Genomic DNA, 18,030 nt, shown 5'->3' with positions numbered 1-18,030 from the left:
CAAAACATTCTTTTGAATATATTACGTGAGAAACCCAGGAAAATGTGAGTATAATGTACTCGAATTCGGCCTTTTTGTAGTTTACAAAGCTGAAACCAGGAATATTTTGTGGGGAAAAAATAGTACATGTATGCATTTTATTTTTCAGGACTTCAAAGAATTTACTATAATAAGAATTTACTAAATAAGTTATGGAGAAATTGTAGGAGATTTGTGTAAAACACTTCACGTCGCTATCAATATAGAATATGCTGTCTTGAAAAAGAGCTAGTCTATGCTGACAATAAAGAACAACAAATTTGCAGTATTTTTTTTCAAGTGTGTCAGTCAATTATAGATAACAAACCAACACTTGTAATCACTTCTTTTATTCAAAAGTTTGAAAAGAAAAGTGCATACGAAATCGTTTAATTGTCTCATCATTATCCAACTACGTCAACATCATCTCTGAAAAATAATGAATTTGATATTATTATGTCCCTTCATTATTAATAACAAAACATTCCTCCATAAAGAACAATTCATAGTTGATATACTAGAAATTGCAATATCACTTATCGTTACGCCGGGTCTAAATAATTACTAGAAATACAGCATGTTTTATGTATTTATGGACCAAGAGCTATCTTTGTAAATAAATAATTGTACATACTTGAGTTCAAGTCTTCATTTTAACAAATAAAACGAGCAAATTATGCAGTTAGAAAAAATAAAAAAATATATATATTTCTTGTATTAAATTTCTAAAGACTCGTATATGGCTGATTTTTGTTTCGACGTACAATCGACTTGAAGAAGACTACCTTGAAGTTGGTGTTGCCGTTTGTCGTTCATCGTTTATTGTATTAACTAAATGTGTTTTGTTGTGAGATTTTACTTACGCTGCTTTACAGATATAGAAGTCCTGATTGTCACAAGGTTGGTCATTCCACTGGTAATCATGGGAATCATGACCCCAGAGTGCAACACAGTCTTCCTCCCTGAAATATATATCCTTTAACTTTATGTCTTAATATTGTTCATGAAAATAATTTTTTGAGAGAGTAAGATGTAATCAGGTTTCAACGAAGAAATGTGTGCTACAAGACACGTACAAACACACTCGAGCAGGGCGTAAAATACCGGAATTTGCTTTACAATTTTAAAAGCTGAATAAGAAAATCAATTATAGGTTTTAAAAAAAACCGAAAGAGATGACATTATTATAATTTCAAATAAAATGATCGGTTCTGCGCAAAATGGAAAACAGACTATTCTTCAAGCTCGAAAAAAATGCATCGCATACTCGTGCAGTGGTATTCCCGAGCATAATTCCCGAAAATCATCAGTGCTACTTACACGATATATAAAAAGTAGGTCTAGGTTTTCACAAGCATGAAAACAAAATCCGGATGAATAGTTGAATACGCAATATAATATTTATTTTTTATACATGTATTACGTTTAAAAAAGTTTCAACTAACCTGCCGTTGTACCAGCTGTTGTTTGGTTCCCCTGGGAACCAGTCAGTCGTAGTCATTGGTATACCTTCCGGGTAACCCCAAACCCACGTTCCTTCAACAGCAAGGTCATTTCCGCTGGTCCAGTAACCAATAGTCTGAGGATCTGAAATGTGACAACAAGTTCCTTGTTTAAATTGATATGAGCCGCGCCACGACAAAACCAACTTAATGCGTTTGCGACCAGCATGGATCCAGACCAGCCTGCTCATCCGCGCAGTCTGATCAGGATCCATGCTTTTCGCTTACAGACCCAATAATAAGTAAAGAAACTGATTGCGAACAGCATGGATCCTGATCAGACTGCGCGGACGCTAATAGATGTTTTAAATTAACTTTAATCTGGCAATGGTTAGCAAAAATTTACAATAATTTGACACCCAAATTGAATTTTAAATTTATTGTCAGCTGGAAATTTTTAATCTTATTCTCTTAATTACCGCCTTGTTCACCTTTTTTATGTCCCCGCTATGTAATGGCCGGGGCATATAGTGTTACCCTGTTCCGTCATTCCGTCATTGTGTCATTCCGTCATCATCAGATTCCGTTCATTATCTTAGTAACGGTTGCACACATTCAACTCAAATTTGACATATGGATATGTCATAAAAAATACATGTCAAGTTCGAATTTGGTCATGGTTCGATGATTTTTGGCAGAGTTGTGCCCTTTTTACTTTAAAATAATATGAAATTTTCAGTTCCCGTTCATTATCTCCCCAACGGTACAACACTTTCAACTCAAACTTGACATATGGATATGTCAAAAGAATGCGCAAGTCAAGTTCAAATTTGGTCATGGTTCGATGATTTTTGGCAGAGTTGTGCCCTTTTTACTTTAAAATAATATGAAATTTTCAGTTCCCGTTCATTATCTCCCCAATGGCACAACACATTCAACTCAAATTTGACATATGGATATGGCATGATAAAATACAAGTCAAGTTCGAATTTGGTCATGGTTCGATGATTTTTGGCAGAGTTATACCCCTTTCACTTTGAAAATAATATAAATTTTTCAGTTTCTGTTTATTATCTCCCCACCGGTACAACACATTCAACTCAAATTTGACATATGGATATGTTTTTGGAATGCCCAGGCCAAGTTCGAATTCGGTCATGGTTCAATGATTTTTGGCAGAGTAATGCCCCTATCACTTTGAAAATAATATGAAATTTACAGTTTCTGTTCATTATCTACCCAACAGTGTTACATATTCATCTCAAATTTGACATATGGAAGTTGGAATTTGGTCATGGTCCGATGATTCTTTTGGCAGAGTTATGTCCCTTTCACTTTGAAAATGATATAGATACATCTTAGGAATAAGCAGTTTAAGTTTGAATTTGGTCGTCGATCAATGATTTTGGACAAACTTATCTTTCTTGAATGTTTGAAAAATTTTGAACTTTCAGTTTCAGCACTCATAATTTTGTGGAAATGTATGTAGCCATTATTTTAGCTACAAATATGAAATATGCTATTTTCAAAAGGTTAAGTGTTGTGCAGCCGAAAAAAAATGATAAAATTCATTTACAAAAAAAAAAAGTAACAAATATTTCTAGTGGAAAGCCACAATGTTATCACTTGGAAATCCAAAATCTAACTGACCAAATTTTCTATCTTTACAATATTTCTAAAAAATGGTTTCGTTTTAAACTGACCGATACAATTTAAACATCTATGTTTCTTAAATAACAAAATGACCAATCAGGTTTCAATACAAAATAATGTAACATAGCAACATAGAATTTATTACAACAATTATCACCTGGATATTTTATCAGTCATAAGGTTTAACAACATGATAAGTACAGACAGCTTAATTGACCTTATCACTTATATATTATAAAACTTTTAGCACAGTTGATTGGACAAAGAGGAAACGCCGCATTTTAATCTTTCAGTTACATAATTTTAAATTTGACATCTGTTATTGAAACATATACTATTTGTAACTTAACATATTTGAAATTTCACAAAATTTGTTTTGAAAATATGACCTTTTAGAAAATGATTATATATGTTTAAAAGAAAATCATCATGCATATTTATTCTTTTTTTTTTTGTAAATGAATTTTATCATTTTTTTTCGGCTGCACAACATAAGACTGAATAATTTCAGTGCCTTGAACATTGTATGGAAATGGCTTGTGTTAACATTGAAAAGTTTTAAGGGCCTTCAACTCAAAATGAAAAAATAATTTGTGCAAACAAATTTGGAACTAAATATTATAACATCTGAAATTTTGGCTGCATGCCGGGGCATCCGTGGCATGATGACACATTTCTAGTTTAATTTCTTCTTTCAACCCATTTCAGCCTTTTTAATTTAAAAATTAAATAAGCCGCATCACGACAAAACCAACATAATGGGTTTGCGACCAGCATGGATCCAGACCAGCCGTCCGCGCAGTCAGATCAGGATCCATGCTGTTCGGTATCAGTTTCCCTACTAAGCGAACAGCATTGATCCTGGAGCGTAGGCTTGTCTGGATCCATGCTGGTCGCAAACCCATTATGTTGGATTTGTTATGACACGGCTCAAATCAACAAATTCTTACCGTCATGTAGATGCTGGTGTTTAATGGTACGTTTCAGGAATTCTTCTTCGTCTTTTGATTTAACATCAACTAATTTAGCATCTAGATCGTGGCATGCTTTCTGAAAAATGGAAGATATTGTGACACAAAAGAAAACCAGTATGAACACATTTATTAACATTTTGAAAGTTTTTCTAAAATTGTTTAAAAATAGACAATGTATAATCTGCCTGATGGTAATTTAGCAGTTAAAGCATTGTTTTATAGATTCAACACTACATGTTCAGGTTCTACTTATTAATGGGGATATAGCGCAACGTGCATGCAAGAGGATAAAATGTACTGATAAACACGTTTCATTGAGAATGCATTACCATGATTCATAATATTATGTCATTAATTCATTTTACAAAGAGATATTTTTTAAAGATAAATTAACTGAACTAAATGGTTATTTACCGCGGCATGGAACCATGTCTGTTTTGTTGTCACAAATGAATAACAGTTCCCGTTGAAAGTTATCCAGCCATTTGGACATGCGCTGGCCACTTAAAAACGAAACAAAAGTATATAAAATACTGTATGTTCATTTACAAATGTGTCTCCAAACTCCAAAGAGCTTTCAAACAATATATCCTAATTTTCAACCGCACATGTCACACCTTTCATGGCAAAAAAGTAAAACAAATCCCCCGAGATTCATGAAAATAAGAAAACAATACGTTTCTAAATTCGATATACATGTAGTTGGTGCTAGGGTGGTGCGACGACGTCTTGAAATTACCTCTACCGTCCTTGTACTGGCGCAATCAAACTGGGCCTCTAAAATTTTCAATTTTACCATTTTGGGCGGTCTATAGGAATTCCGTTTTTTCTATCTAATTGAGTATGTATATGAGATATAATAAAAAGTGTAGAATCTGCCAACACCTCCCTAGCACCATCTTGAGCTGTATTCAGTTAAAATTTAATTAAGTGTATTCAGTTTACCAATTTAACTGGAACGACTTATTACAAAGTAATAGCTCGGAATTCCATATTTGGTGATGACGATAATCTCGAGATAAAAATCTATTAAAGTAAAAATTTGTCACGACTATCTCCTTTAATGTTCTCCTTTCTTATCACTGACAAATAATGGTCAGATGATTGTGAATGCTAAATGTCATGTTAACCCTTAATCTGCTGGAACCCAATGTGATCATCCTTTGCCATCAGTATAGGGCTTAACCAGCCTGCACATCCGTGCAGTATGACCAGGCTTTATACTGTTGGCAGCTCATTTTTTTTGTATTTTGATATTGAAATCCCTTGAAATTTGAAAGGATAGTTTAAAATTCAAAACTGGACAGATCCATTGTAGAAATATAGTAGGTCAAAGGTTAAGATAATGACAAGATATAGCGTCTTATCAGCATAGTATAGATAAAATATAAGTCATTCTGATAAACAAGAAACCTGCATAATGTTGAACAATTTAGAACGCCAACATTGATACAAATTCAAGCATTAGATAGATAGATTTATTTCAGTATTCAGTAATAACATGGTAAAAACATATCCAATACATGATAAAACAATAAAAACAAATATCAATGTAAAAGAAATGCACCATATCAAAAACATCATACCAAGGATAACACAAGAAAGAGAACTTAATCTCTTATTTCCACATGTGGCATTCACGTAAATGCAAATCAAATTATTTTAGACTTAATGTTGCATGTTTGTTTGTTAAGTCCGCAGTGTTTATATGTATATGAGTTTTCAAGATGATATCCTTCAACATTTTTATGAAATATTGTATATAACATCGGTGAAGGGCGAATGGATATAAAATACTGTGACAATGCATTTTTATATAGATCATTTAAAGTAAATGGTAATTTACTGCTGACAATGCAGCATTTCAAACATCAGATTGAATCTTGAATGAAGTAACGAATCCACGTGTATGACATACATATATACGTATAAAAACCCTGCTGACTTACTAAATACATATTTCTACATCGTTATGCATTATTCAAGCTCATTTTATTCCATAGTGCGAATAAGCCATATATCATCAAATTATGTAACACAAATGCATCTCTAAAAAACTAACCTAAAATCGTTGTCAGTAATAAATGTAGAGCACATATATTCCACCACATCTTCGTGTTCATAATGGTTACTCTTATCAAAAGGGTCATTCGTAAAGTGGTCAGTATCTACTCTTCTTCGAGGGTTTTGGGGGTCACGTGATTTGAAATATTGTACAATATTATTTAACACCTGATTCACCTGTACACGTCGAGCAGCTAGATACCCAAATTACAATATATGAGATCTCTAAAACAATTTCATCGTTGAATAGAAATAAAAGTGCGGATTATCAAAACATAGTGGCGGATTTTTTCATTGATGCTAATTATTTTATAAGTAAATATCTGTGTGTTATCTTTAATAAAATATTTGAAACAGGTGTTTATCCTGATTCATGATGTAAGGAGATAATTGTCCCATTACATAAAGTCTCTATATTCTCAGCTGAATATTTCATATTTAATTTGATAGATCTTCAATACTTTTTGATATATAATCGCAGTTGCAAATTTTTTTTTTGGCAACTCTCGAATAATGCCATCTTTAATATTTATTTCACACCACATTTAGTTTACCTTTTCATCGAACTTTGTCACTTCTAGTACAATAAAGACGTGATATGGATTTTTGGACACAGGAAATGATAACGAGATTAAATTGGTAAGATCCAAAATGATAATATTATACAATTTAATATTGGAAAATCAGATGGTGCCAATGCCGAGAGTTCATTGGTTACATTTTATATATTGTGAAATTAACGTGTATATAATTGTTTGAAAATTGAACTAAAAATCTATTTTACTCGAGAAAAGGGCTTTTAGTCACTTTTTTACTATATAACAGGAAATGTGTCCATAAGACACTGATGCCCCCACACACTACTGTTTTGTTCTATTGAGGTACAGCAGGACAGTATAAAAAATGACAAAGGAAATTCTACCATTCTCCCCCCTACCCTTAAGTGGTTGGACATAAAACGAGGGTCGCAATTTTTCCAATGTTGACCATATTCATTTTCCCCAATATTAAGAATTTCAATTCGCATAGGGTTTAGAAGAAAAAAAAAAAAAAAAAAAAAAAAACAAGCAAACCCCAGATGCACAAGCTACACTTCCTTAACACAGTCTGTAAAGTTTAGAAACTAAGGTCAAATACATTTTGGGCAGGCCAAGGTGAAAATTTCAAATTTATGCTAGTCAAGGGCAATCACTCTAACAAAACTGAATCAATCCACACTCCAAACCAAAACCAAAGTTCACAACATTCCTATCAAGTTTCATGACTTCAGGTCAAATACCTTTCGGGCTATGCGCGCACAGATTGAATTTGCAAATTGTTACTAAGTCAAGGGCAATAACTCTACAAATACAGAATAAATCCACAAGCAAAATCCCAGGTACACAACTGCACGTGCCGACCAACATTTCTGTAAAGTTTCGTGACTCCAGGTCAAACACATTTTGAACAATGCACCGCACAAGTTGAAAATTGCAAACTTATTTTAAGTCAAGGAACCACGGACACGCAACCGAATTGGGATAAAGGACCATTTCTTTTGTTATTTTCTTTTGTATAACAGAGGGTCATTGGCCCTTATCTCTATTGTTATGGAATGAACTGTATTGCCCTCTTTTTTATGAATCTACAGTTAGATTTCTGTTTACACGTAACAGTTATATTTCTGTTTTAAATTAGATGGCTCTTAATCCCTATTCGTAGTGTGTGAACAAGGAATGATGGCATGGGACATGGGCAAATCTAAAACTACACCATACCCCCCCCCCCCCCACCCACCCCAACCGCAGAGTGCGGATACACCGACTTTTCTACTTTTCTGATGGAAAAAATCTCAGCGTGTTGGATCCATGCTAACATTCAAATGTTCATTGCACATAAGAAAAAAGAACGATGGAAAAAAAAAGAGAGTAATATTTTTCTAAGAACAAATACATTTATTGATGAAATTGAATTTATAACAGATGTCTCTACATTATCAAATATAATTTTCCACTTGAGCAGATCGCTGTGAAAATGTTTAAAAAAACAAAAAAAAAAAGCCTGTAATTTTGACATTTTCAATACAATTCTATTCCAAAATACCTTGTTGTTGTTTTTGTTGTTGTTTTTTTTTTTTATCAAATTTGCTACTTGCTATTTCTATAGTTTATTAATGTTGCACAGTCTTTAGAAATATTTGAAAACGTTAATTTAATTTATACAAATGCTAACGATAAATATTAATGCACTGAAATATTTTGTAAACAATTCATCATTGTCTAGTAAACGTTTTATGTTTATATTTAGTTATGTTTTGAATATACACTATGCATCTGTGACTCATGCACAGCATGCCTCTTTCCTCGGTATTTCAGATACATAGCGAAATTATGTAACTAATATAAAATATATGTCACAGTTAAGATTGCTCATCATATTTTAACAAAATATTTCTAATGCATTGAATACTGTAACAACCACAAATAGTCCATAAGAACATTGTGCTGTTTTTCTCAATGATTTTTCTCATGTAAAAATATACATATACAAACTTTAAATATTATTCCCTGACACTTAATACAATTAAAACATATATAAAAACAATTCAATTGGACGGATTTTTTTTTTTTTTAAAAAAAGAAGATTTTAATACATGTGGATATATAAATATAATAATTCTAATATGTTCATAAAAAATAGTAAATGATACAATAAAGTCAAATAGGTGTTTTCAAAGTATAAAAATGTTGACAATAAGTATTATTTAAACCTATAGAGACAAAAAGGAAATTGTGAAATAAGCAAAAAGGATTTTACGACAAGCTTTGAACTTGACGTTGATTTTTTTCTTCTGCAGTTCCGATTGAATGAATGAAAATAATCAAAAAGTATCCCACAGCAAAATCCAGACAATTTTTTCTAAACATGATCAATGAAATATTTGTTAAATAATAGTTCAAAGTTCAAATTTTATTTGCAAATCGGCAAATCTTTGCCTTTGGCAATACATACAAAACATACATACATAGATCTTAAAATATAGCACACATAACTACAAGATACATATATAAACATTTCAAATATCAGTATTCGTTTTTAAATTAACAAATAACAAAGTATTGTTAATAATATATCATTAATTTCGTCTATTTATCATTTGTTCCATGGCATTAGATCGTAAATCAAAAGCTTTGTCCAAGTACTTACTTATCAGTAATAATCTATGTTTATTATTAGATGACATAATATAATAAAACTTATTCAGTGTGGGAAAAGATGCATTACGAATAAAAAGTTTTCTTAATTCTGAATAAAATGGACAACAAAGCAGGAAGTGATATTCTGATTCTATCATGTTTTGACTACAAAGTTTACATATTCTCTCATTTCTGTTTAAACCTATATATCTGCCAGTTTCAATTTCTAGAGAATGGGAACCAAGTCTGAAACATGTCAAACGTTTTCTTAACTTGTCATTTTGTATTACATTTAGATATTCCTCAAAACAAAAATTTGATTTGAAATTCCTACAATAAAAGAGTTTTAGCATGTTATTTATTTGCTCATGCCAATTTTGTATAAATTGATCTCTAAGGCGTTGTTTAAAAATTAAGCTAAAATCAGAAATAACATTATAGTTATCTAACAAATATGAAAATCCTAACTCATTAATAATAGTATGAGTTTGCCTAGCCCAGCATTTATTATTTCCATTAACACATTGATCTAAATACATGCTATATATAGGCGAATGCTGATTATTAACAATTTTATTCTAAAACTTTAATGATCTTTCTTTACACAAAATTGACAAAGGAATTTACCAAGTTCTCCATAGACAGCACAATTAGGAGTTTGTTTTTTAACACCAAGTACATATTTATAAAATTTTATTTGCAGTTTATCAATATCTTTATATTTGTAAATTTCCCATACATCTGAACCATATAAAAGAATTGGAGTTATCAGACTATCAAAAAGGTGCAGTTTAGTTTTAACATCTAGCTTTATCCTGTCAAAAATACCCAATAGACTGTTATATGCTCTAAGGCCTTGCTCTGCAAGAGTCTTAGTTGCTTCAGAATAGCTACCCGTATAAGAAAATTTTACACCTAAATATTTAAAATTATCAACAATATCTACAAACTAACTGTCAATGTTTACACTAAAATTATGTATAGATTTTCTTCTTTCAAAAACACAAACTTTAGTTTTATTAACATTAATTTTAAGCCCCAATTTTGACGAATAACTATATACATTATCAACTTGAGCTTGCAAGCTCTCTGGACTTGTAGAGAAAAGCACGATATCGTCTGCAAAAAGTAGCAAATATTTAGACAAGAGTTTAAGGTCATTATTCGACATTTTGTTAAGATCTATACATTTTTCAATATCATTTAAAAAAGAATAAATAGCAGGGGAGATAATAGCTCTCATTGCTTTAATCCAAGAGTTACGTCGAAAAATTCTGACATATTCATAAAAGCATTAATTTTTACACATGACACTACAGACGAATAAATTGCCTGTAACATATTTATCATTTTACAACTAATACCAGTATCTGACAGCTTAATCCATAACGCATCTCTTATAACTGTGTCAAAAGCCTTTTAATAATCAATGAAAATACAAAAGAGTTTAGAATTTTTGCTAAAACTTTCTGAATATGGAATGAAGTATAAAAATAGCATCAGAGGTTGATCTCGAATCTCTAAAACCAAACTGAATATCGCTGAAAATTCTTTCTGACTCACACCATTTATTAATTCTATTGCGCAATATTAACGAAAAAAATTTTGCCATACAATTTACCAAAGTGATGCCCCTGTAGTTGAGGGATTTTCATGATCACCTTTCTTATGTAGTAGATATAAGCCGAAAACCGTCCAATATGTAAAATATTGAATTTCATGAGGCGTGTAGCGCCGAAGGGAATTCAATATTTTACTTATTGGTCAGTTTGAGGCTTATATCTTACTTAAATTACTACTTTTACTATCAAATATCATGTTATCTATCGAAAAATTAGAAATAATGTATTTTTTAGCGAAAAATGTACAATATTACTGTTTTAGCAATTATCTTTTATTTACTTGGAAAACCCTATAGGTAGCCTCTTGAATAACAAAATGTCCGTAGCATGAAATTTTCGTGTTTTGAAATATGACCAATTATGTACATGAACACAATGATATACACAAAATATACCAGTTACACAAAATATTGGACTTACACACATACAGTATACATGAATTTACATTTGGGATTTTTACAAGGAATAATAAAAATGAAATGTTTTCAAATTTGTGTTGAATCTCGGATATTTTAAATGATTGACTGAAACAATCTATGACGTTTTTAAAAAGGAAGGATTTTTACTGACCATTTAGTGTATATATGATATTTTACTTTACTACTAACAACTATCACGGATGTTAAATTTTGGATATTTACGCAACATAATGATATTTTCTTATTTTTGAATTGATATTTGTCATACCACAGGAGTCTGGAATCGTTTCTTTATATAAGCAGTCAAACATGTTTTAAATAGATTTCTCTATTGTATTTATTTGAAAAGCTGACCATTACCCTTATTTAAAAAGTTGAACTTACTGAAACATAACGTACATACAATTAAGCAAATCATGTATGATTGTCAACTTAACGTTAAAATGTATTGAAAACAGAAAAAAACGGACAATAGACAAGAAATTAATCCCATAAAATCATATCCTAACTGACGCTCCGCAATCGCGTAGACAGTGATATGATGTTAAGAGCTTGAAAATCGAAAATCAGTAGGTTTGGAATAATAATTCGTTAAATGAGCCAGAGAACAAGACTAGTATTGTTCTTTTCCCTAAATTATGTAATTGCGTAATGGGCGAAGGAAAGACATTGCATCATTCATCGTGTTAACTTCTGAGATACGAGGCTACATTTTACTTAATCGTTTTTTTTTTGTTTTTGTTTTTTTCTTTTTGTTTTCTTTTTTTTAATTAGAGAATTGTCCACGAAATCCTGTTGTCATACAAGCTTCTTTCAAGAGACGGCACGCTGTCTAATATTAACGGGTTACACGATTAATATTGGACTTTCTCATTAATATTGGACACCTACCTGTACTGTATTAAAAAAACAGTACGGTCAGGACAAAGGAATGACGTCATAGTAGTAATTTAAATAAAGATATCTCATTGAAATTACATTTTATATTTACATGTTCATCACGGTCTTCGATTACCGCGTGCATCTGCAACGAATGATCCTTATACACTTGCAGATGTAAGCCCGATGAATTTTTCAGTGAAAGGGAGGTCGGTCATACTGGACCACAGTTTCTATATCAAGACGCATAGCGTAAGGCCAGCCTCCCCGTTAGGCTCATACCGCCACATCATGTAGCACGAGGCACAATGCCTTGCTTCAATGATAGTTTTATGTACCATTAAACTTGTCAAGGTAGTACGCTCGTCAAAATATATTATACCAAAGAAAGGATATTTTATGAAACCATTCTTTTGAATATACAGTCAACTATCGTTATCTCGACATAGCTTTTCTCGATATTTCGTTATCTCGATGTAATTTTGAAAGTCCCGATTTTCTTCCTTCTTTATCTATATTGGATATATTTGTTTATCTCGATATTTTTATTTCGATATCTTAAGTATCTCGATGTAAAATTTCAGCCCCTACAGTTATTTTCACACTATTATCCTTTGTTTATCTCGAAAAATAGTTTTCGTCTTGTGAAAAACACAAACTAGACGATAATTGCTCAATAACGCGTGTCATTATGATGATTATGCTTGTAACAAGTTGAGCTGTTATTATAGAAGTTAATCTAATTAGCGTGTTGATTGACTTATGTCCAAAATGACCGAATTTTACGTTCTATATAAATATTGGAACACAGTAATATTCATTATAACATTTCATTGTAAATGAAATAGTGAAAGTATAGAAACGTAATCGTTACAATATTGTTTCACAACATCAAAATATCAAACAGCGGTCGAACAATCCCGATAACTAACCCGATCAACCACCCTAAAACAATATTTTCACTATTTTGTTGTAATACATTACTGAGTAAACCTCACTATATGTTTTTTATCACAGACACCCGTATTTCCGCTGGTAAGCATCCGCTAATGGTACTTTGTTAAATATTGACTTTGCGATACTAGATAAAAAAGAAGACATGGATATATCATAGTTTATTTGACATAAGGTATGCACATGTCTTTTGTAAAAAATTCGGGTTCTGCCTTGTTTAAACTCATTATATGTTTATCTCGACATTTCGTTCTCTCAATATTTTTGGACGGTCCCGATGACTTCGAGATAACGAGTGTCGACTGTATTGTGCGAGGAACCGAGGAATATGTGAGTATAATGTTTACGAAATCGGCGTTTTGTAATTTACAGAGATGAAGCCAGGATTTTTTTGCGGGGAAATATAGTATTAATTATTTTGTGGGGAAAATTGTACATGTATTCATTTTATTGTTCAGGACTTCAAAGAGTTTACTATTATAAGAATTTACTATATAAGTTACGGAGAAAGTGTCCTTTATTTGGAAAGAGAAAAAATGTCAGATTTGTTTAAAACACATCAGCTATCAATTAGTATATGCTGTCTTGACTAAGAGCCAGTCTATGCTGAAACAAATTTGCAGTATTTCTTTTTCTTGTTTGCCAGTCAATAAGAAATAACAAACCAACATTTGCAATCTTTTTTATTCAAAGGCTTGAAAAAGAAGTGTGCATACGAAATCGTTAAATTTTCTCATCATCCAATGACGTCAACATCATCTCTGAAAAATAATGAATTTTGTATTGTCATGTCTTTGCATTATTAATAATATAAAGGAAAATTCATAGTTGATATACTTTAGTACTAGAAATTGCAATTATTGTTGTACATAACGCCGTGGTCCTATATTAATCTGAATAATGTAAACGTCATGTTTTAAGTATTTATCCACCAAGAGCTATCTTTGTAAAACATAAATAAATACATATGAATTCGGGTACAAGTCTTCATTTCAACAAGACAAAAGAAGAAAACATATATTCCTTGTATTAAATTTCTAAAGACTCGTATATGGCTGATTTTTGTTTCGACGTACAATCGACTTGAAGAAGACTACCTTGAAGTTGGTGTTGCCGTTTGTCGTTCATCGTTTATTGTATTAACTAAATGTGTTTTGTTGTGAGCTTTTACTTACGCTGTTTTACAGATATAGAAGTCCTGTATGTCACAAGGTTGGTCATTCCACTGGTAATCATGGGAATCATGACCCCAGAGTGCAACACAGTCTTCCTCCCTGAAATATATATCCTTCAATTACACGACTCTTATCTGTATATGAACATATCAGATAGAGCGAGAAGTAATCGGGCACAAGAAAAAAAGGTTGAACGAAATAATGCGTTCAAAACACACTTGAGCTTAAATAAGACATTTGCTTTCAAATTTTAAAAGCCGAATATGAAAATTAAATCTGCGCAAAATAGAAAACAGAATATTCTTCAAGCTCGGGAAAAATTGCATCACATACTGCTATCGTATTCCCGAGTATAATACCTGAAATAATACAAAAAGTAAGGTCTAGGTTCTCACAAATCATGAAAACAAAATCCGGATGAATACGCAGTATAATCTTTTGTCAATAATACGTTTAAAAAAGTTTCAACTAACCTGCCGTCGTACCAGCTGTTGTTTGGTTCCCCCGGGAACCAGTCAGTCGTAGTCATTGGTATACCTTCCGGATAACCCCAAACCCATGTTCCTTCAACGGCAAGGTCATTTCCGCTCGTCCAGTAACCAATAGTCTGAGGATCTGAAATGTGAAGAGTTCCTTGTTTTTTATCGATCTATTCGGTTTAAGTTCTCAAGCCGAATACCGGTGGTTCTTGTAAAGCTTATCGATGATCATTCTTGAACTTTGTTCTCATCGTAAACAATTTTAAAAACTTAAGTGATCTTAGGCATACTTGAATATTTCCTCCATCATCACCTCAAATGGAAGTTAACACTTAAATTAACTTTAATCTGGCAATAGCTATCAATGATAAGGGCACACTATAGTACAAACTCTACAGAACAATACCTTTGACAGACAAATACTTTGGTTGGTGCTGAGACGTTTTGCTCTACGGAGGTTAAATCTTTTACGAAGTAAATGTATTACCATGGATGAGATGATTTCATTTGTGTAAATAAGTGATTGTTCTAAACAAAGCCTTTCTTTAGTGGTCAAGTTAAATATATTCTGATATTTCATAGCGATAAAGAAACAATATTTATTTTTATTTTTTTTTAATTTACAGTAAATTGATCCCCATTGAATGTCAGCTGGACATTTTTAACCTGATTCTCTCAATTTCCACCTGGTTCAGCTTTTTTTAAATTTTTTCTTTCAATCTAGTTCAGCCTTTTTAATTTAAAGATAAATGAGCCGCGTCATGACAAAACCAACATAATTGGTTTGCGACCAGAATGGATCCAGACCAGCCTGCGCATCCGCGCAGTCTGATCAGGAATCATGCTGTTCGCTATCAGTTTCTCTACTTGTTATAGAGTTGTAAGCTAACAGCATGGATTCTGATCAGACTGCGCGGATGCGCAGGCTGGTCTGGATCCATGCTGGTCGCAAACCCATTATGTTGGTTTTGTCATGACACAGCTCAAATCAACAAATTCTTACTGTCATGTACATGCTGGTGCTTAATGGTACGTTTCAGGAATTCTTCTTCGTCTTTTGATTTAACATCAACTAATTTAGCATCTAGATCGTGGCATGCTTTCTGAAAAATGAAAGATACTGTGACACAAAAGAACACCAGTATGAAGAAATTTATTAACATTTTGAAAGTTTTTCTAAAATTGTTTAAAAAAGACAATGTATAATCTTCTTGATGGTCATTTAGCAATTAATTCATTTTGTTTATAGATTTAACACTACGTGTTCAGATTCTACTAATTGATAGGGATAAAGCGCAACGTGCGAAAGGATAAAATGTACTGGTAAACGCGTTTCATTGAGTTACTATGATTCAAAATATTAGGTCATCAATTCATTTTACAAAGCGATATTTTTTAAAGATAAATTATATAATAATTAAACTAAATGGCAATTACCGCGGCATGGAACCATGTCTGTTTTGTTGTCACAAATGAATAACAGTTCCCGTTGAAAGTTATCCATCCGTTTGGACATGCGCTGACCACTTAAAACGAAACAAAAGTATATAAACCACTGTGTGTTTAGTTATGTATCGAAATTCAATATATCATGATGGCGAAAATCTCGAGATAAAAATCTATTCATGTAAAAATTTGTCACGACTATCTCCTTATAACATTGGTCAAATAATTGTGATCTTTGTCATGTTAACACTGAACCTGCTGGAACCCAATGTGATCAGCCTTTGCCACCAGTATAGAGCTAAACCAGCCTGCACATCCGTGCAGTCTGACCAGGCTCTATACTGTAAGCAGCTCAAATTTTGTTTTGTTGATACTGTAATCCCTTGAATTTTGAATAGACTGTTTCAAATTCATAGCTGGACAGATCCTTTATAGAAATATAGTAGGTTAAAGGTTAACCATAATTATACAATTAAAGATAATGACAAGACATAACATCTTATCAGCATAAATATAGACAATAAAATCTGAGTCATTCTGATAAACAAGAAATCTACAAAATGTTGAACAATTTATAACGACAATATTGTTACAAATTGTTTTAGCATCATTCACGCCAATGCAAATCAAATTGTTTCAGTCTAAATGTTGCATGTTTGTTAGTTAAGTCGACAGGGTTTATAATAATTATTATGTATATGAGTATTCAAAAATGATCCTAAAACATCTTTATCAGACACATCGGTGAAGGGCGAATTGATATAACAGCGGTGAAGGTTGAATGAATATAACATTCCGTGACAATGCATTTTTATATAAATCATTTAAAGTAAATGATAATTAACTGCTGACAATGCAGCATTTCAAACATCAGTTGAATCTTGAATGAAGTAACGAATCCACGTGCATGGCATACATATATACGTAAGAAAACCCTGCTGACTTACTAAATACATATTTCTACATGATTATGCATTATTCAAGCTCATTTTATTCCATAGTGCGAAAGAACCATTTATCAAATTATGTAACACGAATGCATTTCTAAAAAACTAACCTAAAATCGTGGTCAATAACAAATGTAGAGCACATATATTCCACCACATCTTCGCGTTCCTAATGGTTACTCTTATCAACGGGGTCATTCGTTAAGTAAGTCAGTACCTACGCTTCTTCGATGGTTTTTGCGGTCACGTGATTTGAAATATTGTAAATTCGTAAACAACAATAACAGCAACTAATTATTATTGCTTTCTTTGGGAAATTTACTCTGTTAGAATTTATTTGATGCCATTGCGGGAATCATAATAATACCAATCGAAACATCTCGGCTTTTATTTATTATAACATCTTATTCGAAGATTGACAGAAAGGGTCAATAATGATGCCCTACTTAATGCACCAAATAAATACGTTAGGAAGAAGAGGAAAAGCTCGTGGAACAAGCAATTGAATACAACATAATTATTCCAGTTCATATTGTTTTAGCACCAGTTACGAGTTACCCCTACTCCCGAAGAGTGCGAGAGATAGCACGAAAGAAAAACATACAAGTTATCACAAAAATATAATCGAGTAAAATTAGAGTTATTTTGGCGCTAAAAAGCATGGACCATCTACAGTGGCGTTGAGAAAGACTTTTAATATATAATGTCGGTCTATATAGTGGTAGGCCTGTATCAGGTATCAAGTCAAGTTTTTGCTATTTCCCGAGCTGGAGGTTGGCACG

At 32.2% G+C, this 18,030-nt stretch overlaps 1 protein-coding gene across 3 annotated transcripts; it reads right to left on the bottom strand.

Moving 5' to 3' along the window:
* Nucleotides 1–352: 352 nt before the first annotated feature.
* On the bottom strand, nucleotides 353–17,507 carry LOC132746208 (CD209 antigen-like protein C). Of its 3 annotated transcripts, none has more exons than XM_060735284.1 (6): nucleotides 17,359–17,501; nucleotides 4,502–4,590; nucleotides 4,064–4,163; nucleotides 1,464–1,605; nucleotides 882–980; nucleotides 353–447 (listed from the first exon to the last, which is right to left on the bottom strand). In XM_060735284.1, the coding sequence occupies exons 1-6, from the start codon at nucleotides 17,444–17,446 to the stop codon at nucleotides 423–425; spliced, it is 543 nt and encodes a 180-aa protein (XP_060591267.1). In that variant the 5' UTR covers nucleotides 17,447–17,501; the 3' UTR covers nucleotides 353–422. The 3 variants fall into 3 exon arrangements, with proteins under 3 accessions (XP_060591267.1, XP_060591266.1, XP_060591264.1); XM_060735283.1 differs by lacking the exon at nucleotides 17,359–17,501 and adding an exon at nucleotides 6,150–6,296; XM_060735281.1 differs by lacking the exons at nucleotides 353–447; nucleotides 882–980; nucleotides 1,464–1,605; nucleotides 4,064–4,163; nucleotides 4,502–4,590 and adding exons at nucleotides 13,872–13,962; nucleotides 14,377–14,475; nucleotides 14,850–14,991; nucleotides 15,859–15,958; nucleotides 16,293–16,381 and having other exon boundaries at nucleotides 17,359–17,507.
* Nucleotides 17,508–18,030: the final 523 nt, after the last annotated feature.

This window comes from Ruditapes philippinarum, unplaced genomic scaffold (genome assembly GCF_026571515.1).
Source record: "Ruditapes philippinarum isolate M1 unplaced genomic scaffold, ASM2657151v2 ctg9942_1_1_1_1, whole genome shotgun sequence".
Lineage (NCBI taxonomy): Eukaryota > Metazoa > Mollusca > Bivalvia > Venerida > Veneridae > Ruditapes > Ruditapes philippinarum.
Note: the sequence above shows the minus strand (reverse complement) of the source record. Positions and strands in the feature narration are given on the sequence as shown.

Excerpts from the sequence above, each read along its gene's own strand:
- LOC132746208 (XM_060735281.1), bottom strand. The coding sequence starts at position 17,446 with ATGACCCCGTTGATAAGAGTAACCATTAGGAACGCGAAGATGTGGTGG. Across the intron at positions 14,992-15,858 it reads GCACCAGCATGTACATGACA|ATCCTCAGACTATTGGTTAC; the intron begins GTAAGAATTTGT and ends TTCACATTTCAG. Across the intron at positions 13,963-14,376 it reads TTCTATATCTGTAAAACAGC|AGATGATGTTGACGTCATTG; the intron begins GTAAGTAAAAGC and ends ATTATTTTTCAG.